This window comes from Zonotrichia leucophrys, chromosome 8 (genome assembly GCF_028769735.1).
Source record: "Zonotrichia leucophrys gambelii isolate GWCS_2022_RI chromosome 8, RI_Zleu_2.0, whole genome shotgun sequence".
NCBI lineage: Eukaryota > Metazoa > Chordata > Aves > Passeriformes > Passerellidae > Zonotrichia > Zonotrichia leucophrys.
This window is the reverse complement of record NC_088178.1, coordinates 14,291,730-14,312,970: the sequence shown is the minus strand read 5'-3', so window position 1 is coordinate 14,312,970 and position 21,241 is coordinate 14,291,730. Positions and strand designations below refer to the sequence as shown.

The 21,241-nt window shown below is 36.7% G+C and overlaps 1 protein-coding gene across 1 annotated transcript in view; it reads right to left on the bottom strand.

The window, feature by feature from the left end:
- Positions 1-21,241, bottom strand: part of EVI5 (ecotropic viral integration site 5) — a 93,867-nt gene that overhangs the window by 25,394 nt on the left and 47,232 nt on the right. The window contains 9 exon segments of the mRNA XM_064719826.1: positions 4,600-4,695; positions 7,397-7,543; positions 8,670-8,674; positions 9,125-9,278; positions 9,790-9,930; positions 11,971-12,105; positions 18,033-18,179; positions 18,743-18,775; positions 21,077-21,130. Coding sequence (XP_064575896.1) covers positions 4,600-4,695; positions 7,397-7,543; positions 8,670-8,674; positions 9,125-9,278; positions 9,790-9,930; positions 11,971-12,105; positions 18,033-18,179; positions 18,743-18,775; positions 21,077-21,130 — 912 coding nt within the window.

Below are 21,241 nucleotides of genomic sequence, written 5' to 3'. Positions count from 1 at the left end.
CTCAAAGATAGGATGCTTCCCTAACACCCTTAATTTGATCTTTTCTGACTTAGAAATATTTACTTGGTAACAACTAGCCTCAGCCTCTTTTCAGGCTTTAAAATTCTTACTTTGTGGCAAAAGACACTGCATTAAAAATGTAAATTAAGTATATGCAGAAGGGTAGATGTGGTAACTAGTGTCCTTTCAGTGACTTTACAGTGACTCATTCTAGACTTTCAAAAAACACATCACTAACATCACACACCACTATTGATAAGAGTAAAAAAAGGGTTTCCTGTAATTTGAAAAGATGGAAACAATTTCTTTACTGAACAGTCAGTACTTGGAAAAGTTATTAAACAGAGGTCACAGAAAGGCTTCATTCTAAAGAAATAGTGCTAAAAGTTTAAGCTGTGGAGAGATTACTAGCACAATCATGGATTTCCTTTACAGTTGTTCTCAAGCTGCTTTGACCAGGTTAGAGATAGGGTAAATGTGACACAATTCTCTGAATCTGCCAGGAAACACAGCAGCAAGAAGTGATGTTACTGTCTGTCCAGATCAACCTAACCAAAAGAAGAATTAATTCTTATGGATAATTTTTGCATAAGATCACTCAGATGTAAAACGAGTTTTTCATATTACAAGTATGCTCTATGCTGCCCAACGCAACCCAGGCATGGGTCATTTAAGAGAATACTACAGTCACCAGCCTGCATAGAAACGGAGGGAAAGGAATTAAGCTGCCAAGCAGAGGCTACAGCACTTCCACTGGCCTACTGCTCCTCACCCTAGGCAGCTGAGTGACTGCAGCCTGTAACTGATTTAACCTTGCCTGAATTTTTCTATTCTTCTTTCAATTACTGTCAGGAAAAACTTAAAAAACCAAAACAACATCAGTGGACCAGCAGGGCTGCCCATATGCAACCAGAAGGAACTATGTATGCTCATTTCAGAGACCTTGGAGCCCTTTCCTAAGGAGGCTACAAGAGAGCTGCAGAGGGAATTCTGACAAGGGCATATAGTCACAGGACAACAGGGAATGGCTTTAAACTGAAAGTGGGTAGATTGAGATTGGATATTAGGAAGAAACTGTTCAGTGTGAAGATGGTGAAGCAGCCTGCTCTAGGGAAAGCTGTCCTGCCCATGGCAGGGAGGTTAAAAAAGATGTTCAAGATTCCTTTGCAATTCAAGCCATTCTGTGATTCTATGTTTACGTCCCAAACATAAGCTGAACTGGCAAGTGAGAGAAAAATAAACACATGCTAGAGAAGTAAACAAATAAACAAATGCTGGCAAAGTAAACCTTTGTTTCTACATAACAGGGTTATAACATCAGGGTTTTTCTTTGTCACTTCTGGGCCTTAGGTATGTGCAACATAAGTTAAACTTCAGTTATACTTCAATTCCATGCTATTTTTGCACAGAAAGTCTAAAGAAAGACCTAGAATATCCATCATGTATTGGACAACTCGTTGCATTTCAATATACTTACACAAAAGTTTAAAAGCTCAGCATCATGAACTGAATGCTCAAACAAGACAAGGTGACATTTAGAATATATTAAGAAATAACTTCTTAACAACATAATAAATTGACAACTTGTTGCAGAATTACATCTGTTATTGAATGATAGTTCACTCTCCATCCCTGTCATTGTTACTAACCAAAACTAAGAGTGACCCAGAAACTGTGATTTAAATCTAGCATGTGTGTGTGATGTCAGATCAGTTCTTATGTGGGAGTAGTGATACTCTGCATTACAAATTTAACATCACCGTCTTGCACCTACACCTACGTAAACTTTTAAAAGAAAACCTTGCAATTTAGGTTAAGAGCTGCTATGGCCCATGTGGACCTTGCAATGAATCCCTTGAACTTCTTAGAAAAGCACCACCCCCCTCAAAAAAAAAAAAAAAAGGGAAGGTTATGTGGTAGGTTAACTTCCTCCCTTCATTTTTATCAGCTTTGAAACAGCTTGACAAGCAGACCTATTTGTGATGCACTGTGAATCTGTACTTTAATCCTGGTGCCTATTCTCCAAGACTGGCTAAATGTATTTCTGGTATTAAATATTGCATTTCAAGTCATTAAGGCAAGTTCTGATTAAAAGGGCCTCTGCTCCCCACATCAGGTGACAGCAATTACAGCTGTCACCTGATTACAAGCTGAACAGAAGAGAGTGGGAGGCAGCTCTTTCTCCAGTGATGAAGAAGTTATCTAGATTTTCAATCTCCTTTAAAATTCACTTTTGTTTAAACCCTGTTATCAATTGCATGTTTTATGATTGACAAGCTTTGGGAATTCAGGATTTCCAACTCCATTATTACATTTCTTTTGGTGCAGGTGTTTCAAAGGCTTTTGAGCATGAGTACCCAAAAAGGAAGTTCTGATCATAAGTTTCATATTTGCTGGCAAAACACACTGGTGAAAAATATATGCTTAGATTTTTTAAAAAACCTAGACGTCTACCACAGTTCAATAAAAGCAGTTCCAGTAATGTCTATAGTGTCAAAAATAAATAAACATTAGCAGAACTTAATTCTGCTAAATTATTTGTTTTAAATACTATAAAGTTCACACCAAAAATCTGTATTTCACAATTCAAGAAATTATCTTTCCTGCTAGTGTAAGTTTGAGATCAGATGCTCACCAAAAACCTAACAGTGCAAACCCATCAAATGAACATGAATCTCAGCCACAAAATGACTTCATACTCCACACTGCATACAAAGAAAGCCCAGCCACTCTCGCTTTTGTGAAGAAAATCAAGAATTTTACTGAGATCCACCTCAAGAAATCATTAGCAGGTGATAATCTGAGAATACCATAAAGACTGGGACTTGAAATATACTTTGGAAGGAAATAAAAAACCCTATAATAATAAAAACATAACTAAAAATTGCATTGTGCAAAGTAGCACTTGTGAAAACAAAGGAGAGATGATGTGGATAACCAACTGAACCTGAGAGCGTGCAATATGATGACAAAACAGGAACAGTGTGATCCTTTGGATGTATTAGCTGGAGTCATAAAAAAGATTACATTCCTGCAGTTCTTTCTGTCTCATGACAAGGTATAAAAATCCACATGCAATCTAGGGATCCCTAAACTGAGCAGAAATATGGAATAGGAGAGAGCAATAAAATGATGGAGCATGGATGGTTTGATCAGTTAAACAACAGAAAACCAAGTCAGATGTATTTACACAAAAAAATGAACACAATTTGAATTGCATGCCAGCTATCCAAAAATTCCCAACTGATCATGAGGGGATTCACCATTTCATAAGTCAGTTCATACTGACTACATTTTGAGAGATGTGAATCTATCAAATAATGGAAGCAGCATGGCATTTGAAGTCTCTGCTAAAGTAAAAATAATGTAAAATGAGTACTCACTGCTCACCTACTAAATCACATTGTTTGAAGTAACCTTTAAACTTCCCCTCTCTTTTTTTAAAATGTCAATTTGAGCAGAAGACTGACCTTAACTCAGCTACTCTCTCGTTATCTTACTAGATGATAAATGATTCATATGCAATGCTTACCATACTTATCTAGGTATTTCTAATGTACAGATCACAGCATTATCTAAGCAGTATATGATTTAAAGAAATGATTGCTTTAACTTTCAGTAAGTTTAGTGCTTGCTGCATTAGAGGAAATATAACAAAAATTATTTATGCAAGCTCAATGAAATTTATGTGCACATTCCATATACAAAGAGATGAAAAAGATACAACTAGTTGAGAAATGATAGGGAAAAGGTGACTTTGAAACTGTATAATAAAATCATCACCTCAAAGGAAAGATTTCAGAGGGAAGAAACACAATAGCAACACCAGGTTTAACAAAAAGTAATCCAGAGAGCAACTAGATCGTAACTTAGTAAAAATAGCCAAGAAAAATTTTGCATCAGAATTCAGACAGGGCAACAGTACATGATTATAGAAAGGTCAGACTATAGTAAGACATCATGATTTCCCAAAGCCAAGAAAATATAAAGCACAGCAATCTCAGGTTTTCTCATAAAGGGAGCTGCAAGTTCATGGGACGGTGAAAGTTCCAAAAGGAACTGAAAGTGTAAGGAACAACACAGAGGCCAAAGGATGCATCTTGAGATCCTACAGTGACGAGGTAGCAGTAAATATTTCTGGTTTCAAGATTTACATGAAGGGAGTAAGAGTTTTACAATAAATCCTTCAATACTGATCATAGCAGAAGAGTAAGCACAGAAAAAAAAATGGTTGTTGGAATCAAAATTGTATGCATCTATTTTTGGATAGAGGATGTTTACAATCTCATCTCTTAATTGGTAAGAAGCACCAATTACAAGGAAAAAAAAAACAAAACAGAAGTCAGAGTTAAATAAAGTGTTGTCTTTAACATGGTATTTGTACTAAAGGAATTATTAACAGCTCACAGGTATCTGCCCAAGTTAGATTTAAGGCTTTGCTTGTACAGGAAATCAGCAATACAGCATTATCCCACTTGGCAAAGCAGTGTCTTGTATTCACAGTAGGCTAATGAAGAAACACAGCAGAGGAAGAAAAAACTTCACAAGTACAAAATCTAATCAATATCAAGTCTGACATTTAATGCCATCACTCGTTACCTGGATTTCTAACTCAGCGATGTGCTGCTGGAGCTCTGCCACAGCTGCGATGCGCTCTGCCTCACGGAGCCGTACTGCCATCACCTCTTCTTTACTCTGCAAAGTCACAAAGGGCAGCTGACTAGTACCACTTTTAGCTGATTAAAGAGTGTGCACTGCTTTTGCTCAAAATCCTGACAAAACTTAATATACTGCTCTGTAAACTACCACTATTCTAAAGAACTTAAATTTAATTTTAACCCATAGGAGGAGCATGCAATAATCTAATACAAACTCTAAAGTATATTAATTAAAAAAAATAATCTCTGCAGATATGAAAACTTGCTGTTATCAGTTTCAAAGTCCAGAAAACAACTGTCTTATTTCCCAGAAATATTATACTGTAAATTAAGAAAAAGAATCAACATTATAAAAGAAACCAGCTCATGCTTTAATTTTGGATTTTGTGTAGAGAGAAACAGCAAAGCTACACAAGAGTTACTTATTTCATCATTTCCTTTGTCCTAAAAAATAAATACAAAAGCAAATATATTTTCAACCTCATTTAGTCCAGCTATCTTAGTCGCAGTATAAAACAAAGATATTTTAGAATCAAATACTAATGCACGTAACCTACAATTGGCCTCCCACTGTAAGCTTAACCCACTAGTCTGTCTATAAATGATAGAGAGTTTGAAAAGAGAGAAAAAAATGTCCAGATTCATGAGGCAAGTCCTCAAGACTTCAGAGCATAAAACAATATTATATTGTCAGCAGCCTGGTACAACCACAGAGAGAAAGCAGCATTAGATAATTAGTGAGCAATACTAATTATCTGAAGAGCAAACAGCTCTGGGGAAGAGACAGATTAGGCTCAGGTACACCTACTTTTATAGCAGACTGGTGTAACTAAACTGTATTTACTGCAAATCAGTTCCAGTACTTCAGTTATTTTAGTGTGCTTCGAACAAACAGTACTCAATCACCCTTCATTAGACAGTACAGTTAAAATAAAATCAAACATATTAAAGCTTATCCATAGGAGCTACTTCTAAACATGCTACTTGTTTGGTTTTGGGTCCTTTTTTAAATATTCCTGTATTGGAGCTATATAATCTACAGGACCCAATTAACTGCATTTGTAATCAGTGGAGCCCATTTCAGAGAAATCTACCATGTGCTAGACAAAGTTTAGCCATTCTTGCTAAATTCTGTAGCATGATTGCTTAAATAAAGCCAAACCGACAAGTCCACAGGATTGCATGTATTTAACTGAAAGCTGAAGGAAAGACTGGCTTGGTTTGACTTTGGCATCAGAGATGAGTCAATAGTGCTGCTCTAGATGGCACTGATGCTTTATCTCTGAAACAGAGCATGTTCTCAGCAATTACCACAGAAGTTGATATGGTAGGAAAGACAAGACTGGGTAGGGGCACAAACCTTAAATCATAAATTCTTTAGCACAACTGATTAGAAAGATCAGTGGCGAGTTTCAAGAAAAAAATTCAAATTGATCCTTGCTGTAGAAGCAGTAGTCAGATAAAAAAGGGAAAAACATAATACACACCTGTGGCAAAAACAGTTGCTATACAGGTGGTATGAGATGCAACTGGCTACCAGAAAAATTTAATTTCTGCTTAAGTATTTCAAGACATCTTTTAAAAGAAAAATACAAGCTCCTGAGATAACATACCAGTTTATTATGCATATATTTGGAGTTGAACACCTTAATATATACTTTTTGAGACAGTAGAAATATTGCTACCTAGCCAAGACAAAAATATAACTAGAGCATGATTTCAAACAACTTGAAAAAACAGAAAAAAAAATAATCCAACATCAGTTAATAGAATCAGGAATAACTGTTGTTGGTTTTGATATATAATCAAATACTACTTGTAAAACTGTAAAAATTAGCTGCAAAACAATTCTTAGAATCTAATGTTAGGATGTCAGTGAAGACATTTCACTGGCTATTCACCATAGCTACTTTCAGAATTTCACAGAATCTCTAAAGAGTATGACTGGTGCTCTGTCTATTACTGTCACACTTTTCTCTAGCTCATGCTTTAGAACATTGTTCTACAAATGTATTATCCCACTGAGAATACTTATGTGTACTAATTCATTAATCAGGTTAATATTGCTCTTTACATAGTCAACATAAAACCAGAATATTGATTACAGTGTCTCAGTCCTCAATCTCTCAAGGATTAATGAGCATCTTCAGTATCAAAAACTAATCAAAGTAAGTTATGGGTTATATGAAAAAGGCATCACCAAGATCATGATTATTTTAAAAAATCAGTAAAATTAATCTCAGCAGTAAAAAAATAGTACTTAGGAAACCAGAGGCAAACAAGAAAGTCAGTAGAAGCAATTTCTTCTAGTTAAGTTTCAGTGTCTTTTTTCCTAAAAGCTTGTGATGGAGTTTGACGAGACAGCAGCAGTTACTTCTTTACTGCACTGTACATTCCAGTCCCACTAGAAACAAATGGAACTGGCAAGACAGTAAGAAAAATGAAAACCTGTTGCTGAGGAGTCTTTTCATATTATACACAGACACTTTTCTGAGTAGAACCATGCTCTAAAGTAAATGTTTATCTTCGTGGGACCACAAAGAAGCAGCTCTGTCAAAACCTCAAGTGGTTTTTGTGAGATAGTAAATTCAAAATTATATTGCCAAAAATCAGTAAAAAGAATTTTGGTTTTATGATTTATGCTTCTCAGTTAAGACACAATTTTATCCAATAATGGCAGACAAGACTAAAATGTACATATATTAGCACACAAATATTCTTTTCAGGATGTCATTTACCTTGCATTCAATCTCTGCTTGTCTACGTTTTGCTTCATTCAACTGAGCCAGGAGTCCTTTGTTCTGTGCAGAAAGATACTGCACCTTCTCCTGTAGGTTGGTGACCTCCTGCTCTGCCCTTCGTAAGTGATTGCTATTGATCTGGTTCTGAAATGTATGGCCAAAACAAGGAAACAAAATACATGTTAAGGAAAGGATATTAATCTAAGTCCCTGAAGCGTGCTAAAACAGACTTAGAGGTGATTTACCATAAAAAGCTTTTGATGAAAAGCATTCAGCATTTTCCAAGGGTAATCAGAAGAGACTGCACAATAATTTGCTTATCAGGATATTCAAATTGTTCTTGGACAGGTGACTCATTGTAAGAACATTATTGCAAAGCTCCACCACACTCCAGTAGATCTCCTTTTCCCAATTTGTTGCCTAGGTAAGGCAGATTTTGTGAACTTGTATCCCAACTACACTATGCATCCAGGAAAGATCAGGTATGTCAGAAATACTGACCTTGCACATTTCCCTGCCCAGTAAATTCCTGAAAGCAACATGGCACCTTAGCTGAGATCAGTGCACAAGTACAAGTCACAGCATCTGTACCTGAAGCTGTGCACACCATACCAGGAGAATGGCATTTTTCATAGATGACAGCTGAACAGCCTAAGCACATACAAAGACTCCGTGTGTAACACTGAAGTGAGAGGTACCCAAGCACATGTGAGCCAAACAGCAGGATCTCTCCGCCCCCTACTGACCAAAACATTATTGACATGTCAGTGAAAATTCTAAAAAATTTAAAAATTTTGAAAGTAAAGCAAGAGGAAACTCGTTCAGTTGGTATGGACAAAGCAGTGCCTCTGTCAGAAAGAAGCCTTCCTATGCCTTGCAGTTGCTTCATCTATCTTCAATAGCACATCCTTACATGCTCTCCTGGCTTCTGGAATAGCTGAACCTTTCCAAGTAAAGCTGTTGTTTGTTTAGTTTTGTGGATGCATGGGTCTCAAAAAGTAATATTTAGCAGGTATTTCATGGGAAGATTTCTTAGAAGCCTCATGCAAATCCTTCTCAATCATCAGCACATTGTGCTTATTAACTTGAGTGAAAGTTTACTAATACAGTATGAGCTCACCACTTCAGTGCATTTTCATTTCAGGTGCTTAGCAACTTATTCCTTACTTATACAAAAACAATCTCAGCATTCAAGGTATGAGTGTCTTTTCTGCACAAACCTCAGCAGCCATAACCCATGCTTTTCTATTCTGGCACATTAAAGGCAAACCTCTGCTAAATACCCCTGACCAATACACAGCTGCTTTGCTGAATCTCCAGCTTAGTAACCAGATTCAGGACCTCAGCAGAAAATCAATCACCAATGTCATCAAAAAAAAGCACACACTGCCAGGTAAACATTACTATTATCAGAACTGCCAATAAGATTTGTGAAATTTAAAACACCTTAAACATAACTGGTGTAATAACAACAAAAGTAAGATTTAATGACTTAAGATGCACACACATTCAGTGTCTAACAACTAATCCAAATTAGAAATTCAAGAAGCATAATCCTGAAAAAGATTGAAGGAGAGACATTCAAGTTGGACTGTAAGCACTAGATTCTCCCACCCATAGACAGTAAACATCCCACATTTGAACAGGTCTGCTATAGACAGTAAGATCATCACAGATACTTATGTAACAGCAAACTGCCATCACTCATTCATAACCATTAACAACTGTCTCACTCCATCATTCTTTGCTTGGTCTCTTTCAGCTCAGCCTGGGTTTCTGCTTCTCTCAAGCGCACTGTCATCAGCTCATCCTGGAGCTCATTCACTGCATTTTTTTTGGGAGGATCTTTCCATCTTCCAGTGGTACGAGCTAGGTGACGCTAGAAAAACAGCATGGTTTTGCTGGCAATGCCTGATCATTCCTGCTGTTTCCTTACTTCATCTAAGCTCTCAGTTATAGAGGACAAATAGCTAGAGTTCCCCTGTTGATCCCATGGAAACATACTGGTTTTAAGAACAGACAATGAAAAAACTGAACGCATTCATTCCCAACTACATTAAGTCAGTGAACTGCAAGTATATCCTGAGACTTTTGTCTATTTCTAGCCCTTTTTAACATGCAGCAAAGTAGGAGTACTGATCAGGTATTTCCCTCCTACCATTACAGTTAGCTGGTAGCACAGGCCCTCTGCCATCTATACCAACTAGGCACCAATTTCTAACATTTTTTGAAGTTAAGTTTCTTGTGACAGCCAAATTTAAGGATTGTCTCACCTCAGCAGTTTGATCCATAATCATTAGTTTCTACTTGATCTCAGTATCTCAACAATTTATAGTCTTATGCTTTATCCTTGAAAACAAAAAATCATAAAATTGTAGTGCAGCCCATACCTGCCAGTGTTCCTCCAAATCTTTGACTTGCTGTCTTAGTTCTTTGAGACCCATCAAAGATTCTGCTTCTCTTAATTTTACTGCAATCAGTTCTTCTTGTAGTCTGGCAACATTTTCCTCATCAGGAAGGGAACTGTTCCTCTGCAACAAGGAACATCCTCTTAAATATGTATTTGAATAAAATTGTGCTTAGTGAAACCCAGTCCAAGAACATAGACGTGCAAAAATAACTATGAGAACTTTAGGTATGCATCCTCTGCAAAATAAAAACCATCAAACAATCTAAGCTTCTGGATATTGTGTGTATAAATAACTTCCAATTGCCAACTACAAAAAAAATTTATAAGATAGTAGTTCTAGGTATTCTTACCTCAAGATTTCCCTGAATGGTATCCCTAACAAAATGTTACATTTACAATATTTGAACACACTATCAGAATATGGAGAGTAATCTGGAAGGTTTTGATTTAGTTGATAAAAAGTAAAGCAACAGTGAACAGAAATTACACCTTAAAGCTAAAACTTTTATTTAGGTTTACAGGAAAAATAACGAATGGAAATTCATTTTTTAGGAAGTAGGTCATCAGCCTTTGAAAAGGAGAACAGATATGCTAATAAAGGAACCATCTGTTAATATTTATAAACAACAACCAGTCAAGAGGTCTTAGAGATGAACAGTGCAAGACACATGAGGAAAAAGCAGAAAGGTGAGAGAAGGCTAACCAGAAAACATGAAAACACCAGGAAAAGCATAACAAAGACAAAATCCTAATGATGGAAATGTGGGAGAAAAACAAGAGGGGAAGAAAACGGACAGGCTGTCTACAACCTCCCTACAATAAATCACTGGTCACCAAATATTCAAAGCTGAACTGTTCTTCATCACTTTATTTCCCTGTAGTTGTTTTCAGCAAAATTGAGTGGTTTTGCAGACGTATAATACTGTGACAGTTGTCAGGTTTTCTTGAGAGTTGAGTAAAGCACCTGATTAACATTAACAGAACACAGCACAGCAGCCATTGGTTAGCATTCCATGGGAATTTTGGGATCTGAGTATTGGCAAATACAGGAAATGAGAGGGTTTGTTTCTGAATGCTTGTGGCACTGTCACTGTGGCCATGCAAGTCTCGGGTTATTCAGCAGAAGCCCCCCAGATTACCTGACTCATCACTACCAGCAGTAAAGAGCTCTACTGGAGGAATTTGAGGGACTTCAGCCACCTTGTCATGTGCATAAGTTCATTATGACACACTGAAATATTACTGTATGTCTGCATTTGTCTGGTGCACTGGAACTAATCCCACTATTCCAGTTTTTCTTCACAGGTAAGTTTGCACTGTATGCTGTCTCTATACTGATGAAGATTAAGCAGTCTCCTGAATTTTGAAAAATACTTTATATCCTGAATTCTTACCAATGGTCAATACAGTAAAAACTACCACCCTACTAATACTAAACTCATCAGATAACTGAAAAATAAATCTTGACTCCAGGGGGTCAATCTAATTAGCTACAAAGCCTGGGTACACAGCTCATTAAAATTTCCTAAAGAAACTAATTTCAAAGCCAGTACAACAGGATCTGAAAAGCATGCTTTATACCAGGTCAGTTATTGGTTTTTTTGGTTTATCTTGCAGTTAAACTTTGCTTCAAAAAAGGTAAATGTTTGACAGTAGGTTTGAGTACAGCTTGAACTCTGGCATCAATAAGTCACAAGCTAGCATGGCACCCAAAAAGCAGTAGAGATTTTGATACTGAGCAGTGAAGGGATAAGGGATTCTTTCCCTGCCCACAATGGGAATGGTAATATTGAACCCATTCTTTATCCCCTTCCAAAATATTCAGTTTCACATCATCTCAATGCTCACTCTAAGCCCACTGCTCTTGTTGCAGGATATAATTTTGAAACAACTGATGTTTCCTCTCAGGACTTCACCAGAATCCAAGTTTTCTACTACAGCAGGTTTCAGGAATAGAAGAAAAGTGATCAGTTATTCACAAACCTTTCCCTGCACAAACAGACCTTAGTTTTATTGTTGTACTTTCAGGTTTGAAAAGCATCTCACAGTCACAGAAGCATAGAAGAGAAGGTTCTAGAGCACAGTTCTGCTTGTTAGGAAGGACAGGGACCTGTAGTTTGTTTCTAGTGCTGTTCTGTACAGAGGTCCTGGTTCGATTTACCTTTTCCATCTCTAGAACTTTATCTTGCATCTCCTTCAGGGCACAATGGGATTCTGCTTCACTCAGCCTGGCTTGGACCAGCTCTTTTTCCAGCTGTAGCACAAAGTCTTCACTGTATCGTGAACTGCATTTATGCTACAAAGTTTGCAGAAATATGTTTAGTATGAAGTACAGATTGTTTGAAAGGGGTTTTATATACCAGATTTGGTGGGACAAGTACATTCAAATGTTTAATATCAGGAGTACCAGCATAAGTGCTTGCCATATACAACTCTATTAATGTCAGTCCAGACTGCTAACAAACATATCCCTACTGCCCTGTTTCTCAAACAACTGCACCTCCACACAACCAAATGTATCTGACAAAAATGAGACCCCTACCAGTACTGACAAGCAGCAACTCACACTTCTCTCTCATTGTAAACCCAACTGAAAGATTCTCCAACGATTTGTGATTATTTTGTGATCTGCAGAAAAAGATGTTTGGGAAACACTAACTAATTCCAAGGTTAGTACAAGTATCATTCAATCCTTTTTCACTTGAACTCCAACTCAACAGAATCCTTCCATAATCTTGGCTTTAAATAAACTACACATGCTTCAAAGCACAATGACTTTGGTTTGCCCTTTTCTTCACTCCAGCTCTTGGGTCTCGTTTGCTCACACACTATATATTCCTTCTGAGATTCAGATACATCCAACTGAAGCACTTCTATTTAAAAGACTCTCTTAACTTTTCCCCCCAATCAATAGTTAAAAAATACATTTTATTTCTTTCCTTGTTTACTTTAAAATGACCTGTCAGTTTGACAGATGTCAAACTTGCTTGATAGGCAACACCAACCTAAATCAGCCTTTAAATTTCTGATTGAAGAAAAAAGTGGGAGTTGGAATCCTCAAAGTGTAGTTGTTTAGTTACTGTGTTTACTGTGTTTCAGCTACTCTGAAAATTACATTTAGAGGAAAATCATATATTTTTGGTGTCATCAACTATATTGTGAAATATAAGTACTATGCTTGGATTCATAGATTCAGTTTTAATTTACAATTCAACTTTTAAAAGATTACTCATTATACTACAGATACAGCTGTGTCTTACATTATGTTTGCATCAAACAATTTCATCTAAAGTTTCATCATAGTTTGCATCTAAAAAACAGTTAAAAAATGAACAGAAGTCTTCAGTTCCACATGCTTCTGTTAGGGTGTGACACTGACTTTTTATGTATAAATAAAAGGCAAACAGGACAGAACAAGAATTTAAATATAACTACACAGTCAAGGAATTTTTTTTTTGCTTTTATACTTCTGCATGTCAATTAAACCTTTTGTCAAGACTTACAGTACAATCCAAATTCAAAATGTACACTCTACTCTTAGTGTTACTATATTTCTTGTATATATGTGCCTACAGGAAGCTGCAATGAAGAGGATATGCACAAAGCATTAAAAGGCAAAGGCAGCTCAGGCAGGCAGATTTCAGTGCCATTAACACTGTCCACTTAAGCACTCAGCATACTGTGTGCACGTGAACACACATGGAACACAGACACACTATGAGCCTTGTACATTAATACTCATTTTTCCCTTACACAATACTACTTATTATTCCACTTAAATTCATAGCATTTTCAACCCACACAGCGTTCTTGCCTCAGCAAGCAGTGGAGGCAGACCTGATGTGAGTGTAAGGAGGAGGATGGTGGACAATGCTGATTCATTTCTACAGGTGCTTCACATCATGTAGCAACACAAGTACCACATGTAACACCATGCAGAGGCAGAGAAAAAGCAACCACTCTTTTTTATTCCCTGGCTGTTTGTACAGGTTCATCCCACAATACACACAGCAACTTACATGGACCTTACATTTTATGTTCCAGGTTTCTGTCTGCGATACACATGGAATGAGAGCAAATGCAGTGTTCTCCAGGACACTGACAGAACACAGCAGATTTGAAGAACTGAATACATGCTGATTTTGCAATAATGTAAGTGTATTCTATAAAAATCTAATAGATGTTTATCAAATAATTAGTAATGGAGAATGTAAGAAACGTTATTAATCCAGTTTCAAGCACGAGCCATGACTTCTTTAAATCTGTCTTAAGATTTTGCCTGCCTAAAGAATAGGTTAAGAGTACTTATTTACTTAGCCACAACAAACTCTGAGTCAAGTCTTGATATACAAAAAGCCCAGCCAAGATCAAAACAGACTGAAGAAATCAAGATTCACAAATCAGAAGTTGTGCATTTTGTTACTTAGTAAAACAAAGCACATTTTCAATAATTTAGTATATAAAAGTAACACAAGTTTATATCTAAAACAACACTTGAAAACTACTTTTAAATTGACTTCAGGAAAAAGATCTGCTTTTATATATTTGCCTTAAGCCCTAGAATTTCTGACAATAATCAAAATGCAAATACAGACTTTCAGGCACCAAACATTTTAACCACAGTAAGACTTTCTTGCCTATGTTGAAGAGACACAAGTAACATAAAGGACTACAACTGTAGTTCCACAGCCATTTAATTCTAAAAGAAACAAGTCCTTGCTGGGCTTCATACAACTAGACTGATTTCCACCCAACTTTTCTTAAACATAACCATACCAAATACTATTTTGGCTGATGACACATGTAATTACACAATGTTTCTCCAGTACACTATACTGAAGAGCACTTAACAGATGACTCAGCAGCTCCCAGCTAACTTTGTTTATACATTTGAGCACTAACTGTAGTACTTCCCTAAATACAGAATTCTTATTTTCTGCCTTTTTATTGCAAATCAGAATACAGTATTAGGAAAGTATACTGTAAAATAAAGTCAAGCCTTTCATGAAGTTGCAACACTCATTTACAAGCATATATTCCCAAGGTCACTTACTATGTTCTTAATTATTATCAGTCATTTCAGCATGAGTTCCTGAAAAGAAACTATGCATTATGAAGTTGCTGTAACAATAACCAAATACATCACTATAAATTACCTTGCAAAATGCATATGCTTCCATCTGAATGCTTAGTCAATTAAAATTCTATCTTCACATAATATAGCTGAAGAGCCTATTTAAAAATAAGATGCGAACTAATTTTAGCTTGATTAGCCTCCAGTTTATCAGATTCAATTTTACAGCATTCAGACTGATGAACTGGGTAATCATAGACAATTACAGTGTCACAAGGAAAGACAAGATTTGCATTCTGGAGGTGTTTACATCCAGCAAGAAGCTACCCCTTTCATTTAGAAACACAAGAGGGAAAAGAACAGAATAAAACCTTCAGAACATCATTATCAGGAGTAAGTTACAACAGGCTAACTAACTCCTCAAACACCATTGCTCTTAGCATGCCTCAAAAGAAAACTGGATTTTGTTCAAGTCAGGCAGAACTTCCTCTATGCAGTTCTCGATTTACCAGCAGTATAAGGAAGAAGCCACCTCCCTCTTAATCACTTGGTAACACACCATGACTTTGGCAAGCTTCCACATTTAAAGACCAGACAAGCCAAAGAGAGGTTCAGTATCATTTGTTAGTATAATTATTACTTCTTTAAGCAGACTCCATGCTTCATAATGAAGTCTTTCTGGTTCAACTAAAAACTCACTATAAATAGTTGAGCACAGGAAAAAAATGAACTTGTATGTAATCTGGGCTTCTGGTGTTGGGCTTCAATCAGAAGAATACTCCCCTACCCACCTCTGGATTCAGAAGTGCTGCAGGGGAGAATTTCTTCAGACACAAATCCAGTAAGTATTTTCAACACTTATCCTTAAGCCATCCAACCTATGCTATCCAGTCTCATAGAACACAGGGCATAAACCCTTGACAATACTCAAAGACAAATGAATAACCTTTTTACAAAGGCTATGTTAACCTTCTTAGAAATACTATTGTTCAGATAATTTTTTGCCACCAACAAAACAGTGGGGTTTTTTAATCCCACAGTGCTGTTCAGAAGAGGCTGTTGCAAGTACCTTTAGGCAGTTCTTTCCATACATTTCTATTCAGAGATTCATATCCAAACATTACAGTTTTTTATCATGCTGAAACAGACAATTCAAGACTGAAAAAGATGTAGATGATAAAATATATACAATAGATGCTGTATCTTTAAACAAGCACAGAAACTATGCAGTGATTTACAGCTTTACAGTGCAATCATTTTTGCTAACAATAAACAAAGCTGAAATAATTAGAGAAGAAAACATTAAAGCAGATACTCACATGACAATACTGAAAAGGAGTATTGCCAAGAACAAAGCCACTGGCACTAGCAAGTGGCAAAAAAATTAACCACCGTACAGTAAAATGCCAAAATCCCAAATAAATCCACGCATTCCCACCAGGTGGCGCCCGAAACGCACACAGCCGCTTACATTTGCTGCTCCCACTCCCATGCTTGGAAACAGTTAAAAGCCTGTTCCTTTACACGTCTTACTGACGCAGCAGGAGCTCGCAAACGCTCCTCACTTAAACCATTTTAACTCTTTCACCACATTGTCTAATTCTGATGGGTCTCAAAGCCACAGTGCTATTCCTTGGACTTGAAAATAAGCCAGCACAATTATTATTATTGTTATTATTAGGCACAAATCTGTCTATAACAATATGGATTTATAGTCTCAGTTCCACACACACAATTTCCTACAACCATGTTCACGTTTAAGTGGAGGAAAACATGCTGCAAGCACGGAAAGAAGGAAGCGTGCTCATAATTTCATTTACTCTCCACTCCTGCAGTACTTGTCCAGCTGTCTGCACCCACAGCTCCAACCAAGCCAAATTTGCAATCCACAGTTATCCAAGGTTTGCTCAGGATCAGTTCCCATACCCAGGCAACCTGTCAGGCCACTCCATCACTGGTACTCAGTAAGGTCCTCAGCATAAAGGCAGTAGTTTTAAAAGTCATATTCCCAACAATTAACAAATAAATAAATACAGTATCTTAGTCTTCTTCTAATAACTTTTCAATGCATACATGTCATTAACATGTATGCCTCTAAAAAATACATTCCAAAGGCACGTGTACTGTTGTAATCAGATAATACAGCTGTATAAAACAGCTGGATATGCAAAAGTCTATGAACACCTCTCATTGTATTTCACTTGAAAGATTACAAGAAACCTGGTAAGGAGCTGCAATATACTTAGTTCTAGTAAGTGGTACTCCATACACCTGAAATTCCCAAGACTCCAGACAAGTACTTGGATACCACTTACTTAAAACAATATGAAGACATTCACATCAACACTAGTAGTGCACAGTTTTATTCAGCAAGTGAAGATGCTAAAATGCTTCCCCCTGTCCCACCAAAGAGAAGATACTGAGCATTTTAAGTGTCTCAGGGAAAGTAACTTCAGTGTTACAGCAACAGTCAGAAGTCTTGAACATTTTACTGCCTAGAACACTAAGTGCACACAAATACAGCAGTACAAAAGGTTACTAAAATTTATTTTCCAGCTCCATATGCCCATAAACCCACACTTTTTAATCAAGTTTTGTAGTGGCAAAATCAGGGATAATACTCTTCTACCTCAGCAAGCAGTAAATTTTAGCATACTCAGAAAAAAACCAAATATGAGTACACAGAAGAAACATTAACATGAAAGAAACTGACTTAAATTATACACTAGGTAAGGGCACTGTGAACCAATCCTCAAATCTGAGTACTCAGAGTAACACAACTTGCAATGACTAGATTCTCAGCATTTAAGAGCTATCAGAGGTTGTATGTGTGGTTTTTGTTAGTATTTCTTTTGTGGTGGAAGGGTTTGGAGTTGGTTTGTAGGGTTTTTTGCTTGGTGTGTTTCATTGTGGGTATGTGTTTAGTTTTTTTAATTAACTCAACTTACACCTATCCAGGGTTATGAATCTCATCTATCAGTAGAACAGAGCAAAATTTCATTTAATCCAATTTGTGTCCTTTTAAGAATGCAAATCACAGTGAACAGGGGTTTACAAAGACAGCACAGAGACCATGTCATATAATGATGAGGAAAAATAAACACATGTGAGGGGGAAAAAATGAGATGATGTGCTGCCAGGCTCCTTACCCATTGCTGCTGTTGCTGGAGCTCCCTGATGGTATTCTCAGCTTGCTCCAGTTTAGTATTGGCCTCATCACTCTGCTGTTTGATGGTGGCCAGCTCCCGTTTTATGAGGTAGTTTTCCTCAGCCTCCTGGGCCCTTGTCACTTGTCCCTTAGGACATAATTTATTTTTTTTAAGCACTTGATGACAAATCCAAGGAAAACTGCCTTTGTGATGCTTAGCTGCTTATTTCATCAGATTGGTTTTGCAAACAGCACAGAGTACAATTGGTAGAAATTTTAGGACAAGTAGTACTAAACAGCTGCTTTAGTACTTTATTACAAAGTTCGGCATCCATTTAGCAAGCACAGTTTTGTACTTGCATTCAATAAAATTCCTTTCATGCATTATTACTCAGTTGTACATGCACAGATTTAGGCTCACAATATTCAATTTCATTGTTAATACAGTGTCATAGAATCCATTTGCCACAGGAATTTGTACAAAAAATTACAATAGGTTAGGAAAATTACTATAACGTGCAGGTATTGGGTTTATATATTTTTAGTAAACAAAATTAAACAAGTTTCTAGCAAGATGTATTAGCTCTGTATTTATGCCAAATCAGCAAAGCAGGAATAGAATACAGCATGCAAACATGCATGCATTAAAGCAGTTGGGTTTTTTTATGAGTAGGAAGAGAGTCATACAGTAAAAGACTAAAAGGACTATACCTGTATCAATCTATCTGCCAAGGAAGCACTTTCCTACAAAGGAAAAATTCAGACAGGAATGAGGAAAAGGGAAACCAAAACACAAGGGGCTGATAATAGTGTCAAAAAAGACCAAGAGTTGATAGAAAGAAAATGCCCAAATTCTACCCATTTTTTGTGCAAACTCTTATTGCAAAATTAACAACTCTTCATATAAATGAAGGCAACTCAGTCCAAAGATCTCAGGAAGCAGCCTTTTCTGCAACAGATTTAACACAGTCCATGTGTGATACAAAAAGGTTTCAAAGCCAGATTTCTGTAACACTTAAAATTCACCTACAGGAGACTGGTTGTTTTTATTTGAGTGGCTTGCTCCTGAATTAATGAAAGTTATCAAAGCATTATCTGATAGGATCAAACAGATAGATGCAGGACACCACCTACAGTCCCCCCACAACATGAAACAAAGGCATAATTTGAGCACAGAGGGAACTCCACTAAGCACCAAGGCACTCATGCAGAACTACAGCTTCCACTAAGATGAAGCAGGACAGTTAAACAGTGTAAACTGACAGACAAGGAGGAAATGTCAACTGACAGCTAATGTTCTGTTTTACTCAACTCTTGCACTGACTCATTCAGCAGTTCACAGATTCTCTTTTCTTGCCAAACTTTTGCAAAAAAAATACTCATTTTTGCACACTGACAAGCCCTACTGCCCTGCAGTTACATTTATTTCTACTTTATCATCCCTGAAACCAATCAATTTTTTTGAACATTCTACAACAGAGAAATACATCTATTCACAGACCTTCTTTGTCTTTGAAGCTTTTATTAAAATTGAAGTTCAAACTAGTAGATAAGAGCTATTTCTTAGAAGTTAAGGTACACTAAGGAAATCACAACTAAATCAGATGGGTTTGAATAAAGGAAAAATATTTTTAAAGTAAATTTCCAACAGAAGAATTTAATGTATTTTTCACACTTTATGATGTTTTTCAAATGCTGTGATGATAACGTTCTTCAGGAATTCTTGTTAATAGATAGTATTTTCCAGTTCTGAATTGGTTTGATTCCAATCAGATTGGGATAATCTGAAGGTGAATTCTGAAATTCTAAGCACAGAATTTGCAAAAGCACTAGCGTGCAGCAATTCATCCTGGACTTTAAAATTAAAGAAAGAAAAGATTTCAAACCTCTACAAGTTAAGTATAAAACAAGGGTATTAACTATTACATATTTACCAAGGTCATTGAAATGATTCACTACAGCTTCAAGCTTCTTAAAGAGAGCCTACTCTTTTCCATCCATTTCATAAATCTCCAATGCTAGAAACAAAAATGTTCATCAAATTTATTGTTGGTCACGACTTTCACAATGTGCCATCATTATGCATCTTTTCCAAACTAAATTCTGAAACCAGTCAATTAGAATTTGACATAGACCAACTTCTCTTCCAGAAATTGCATTGGGGTTTAACATCCTTAGTGTGACATCTTTCAATTATGTCACTCTCAATAGAAACATGACCATTTTCTTCCCTGTGAAACATGAACAACTGTTCGCAACTCATAAGAGCATTCAATCCCATTTGTTCAAAGATGGTCCCTGTTGGCTTAAGAAGGGCAGGAATGCTCTCATTCCTGAGCAGAGCAGCTCAGATGCAATGTGCCACACAAGTGTGATACCAGGGTACAGCAGAGGCCACTGGAGAACAGTTGGACACACATCCATAGCACTCCTCATGCCTACTTTTGAAGTTTCAGTCAGTTACAAAAAAACCTAACAAAACTCTACTCCAGACTAAATATAAGAGAAATAAGTCTTTGGATATTTCCCCACCAGGTACCCAGACCTGCCACAAAACCTCAAAACCACAAAGAAGGAATGAATGGCAGTGTTCCTGTTCTCAGTATGAATGCTGCAACATCCCTCTGGTCATTGGTAGGTCTGTCATTTTGCTCCTACATAAAAACACCAAGCAACTTCACATTTTCAAAACTGAGGATTCTCTCACAATGACCTTTTTCCAAACAACCAGTCCACTATTTCATGGACTCTTCTGGACTTTGAACATATGCTTCTAATTCAGAAAGAAAACAGTACAACACAAGCTGAATATGTCAAAATGTTTGATTTTATAATCACTAAGCAGCAGACATAACCTTACATATTTAAAGCACTGACCTTAATTGCTCAGTGATAGCCATGTTATTTGGCTAAGCACTGCTAGTAAACACCAGAGATTATCAGGAAAACAGTAAACTGTAATTCTGAGATTCCCATTTCATATAATGAAGTTGCCATCAATAAAGTCTAAATTAACAGATTAAATCTAATCCCCAGCATACTTACTTTTTCTAGTGTTTCAATGCGCTGTTTCAGGAGTCTATTTTCAGTTCGTAACCTCTGGAAGGTAAACAGTTCACAAATCCATTTCTCAAGTTATGAATTGAAAGTCAAAAAACAAAGCAAACTACCAATATTTTTATCTCATCACATCCATGAAAATCAGTATAA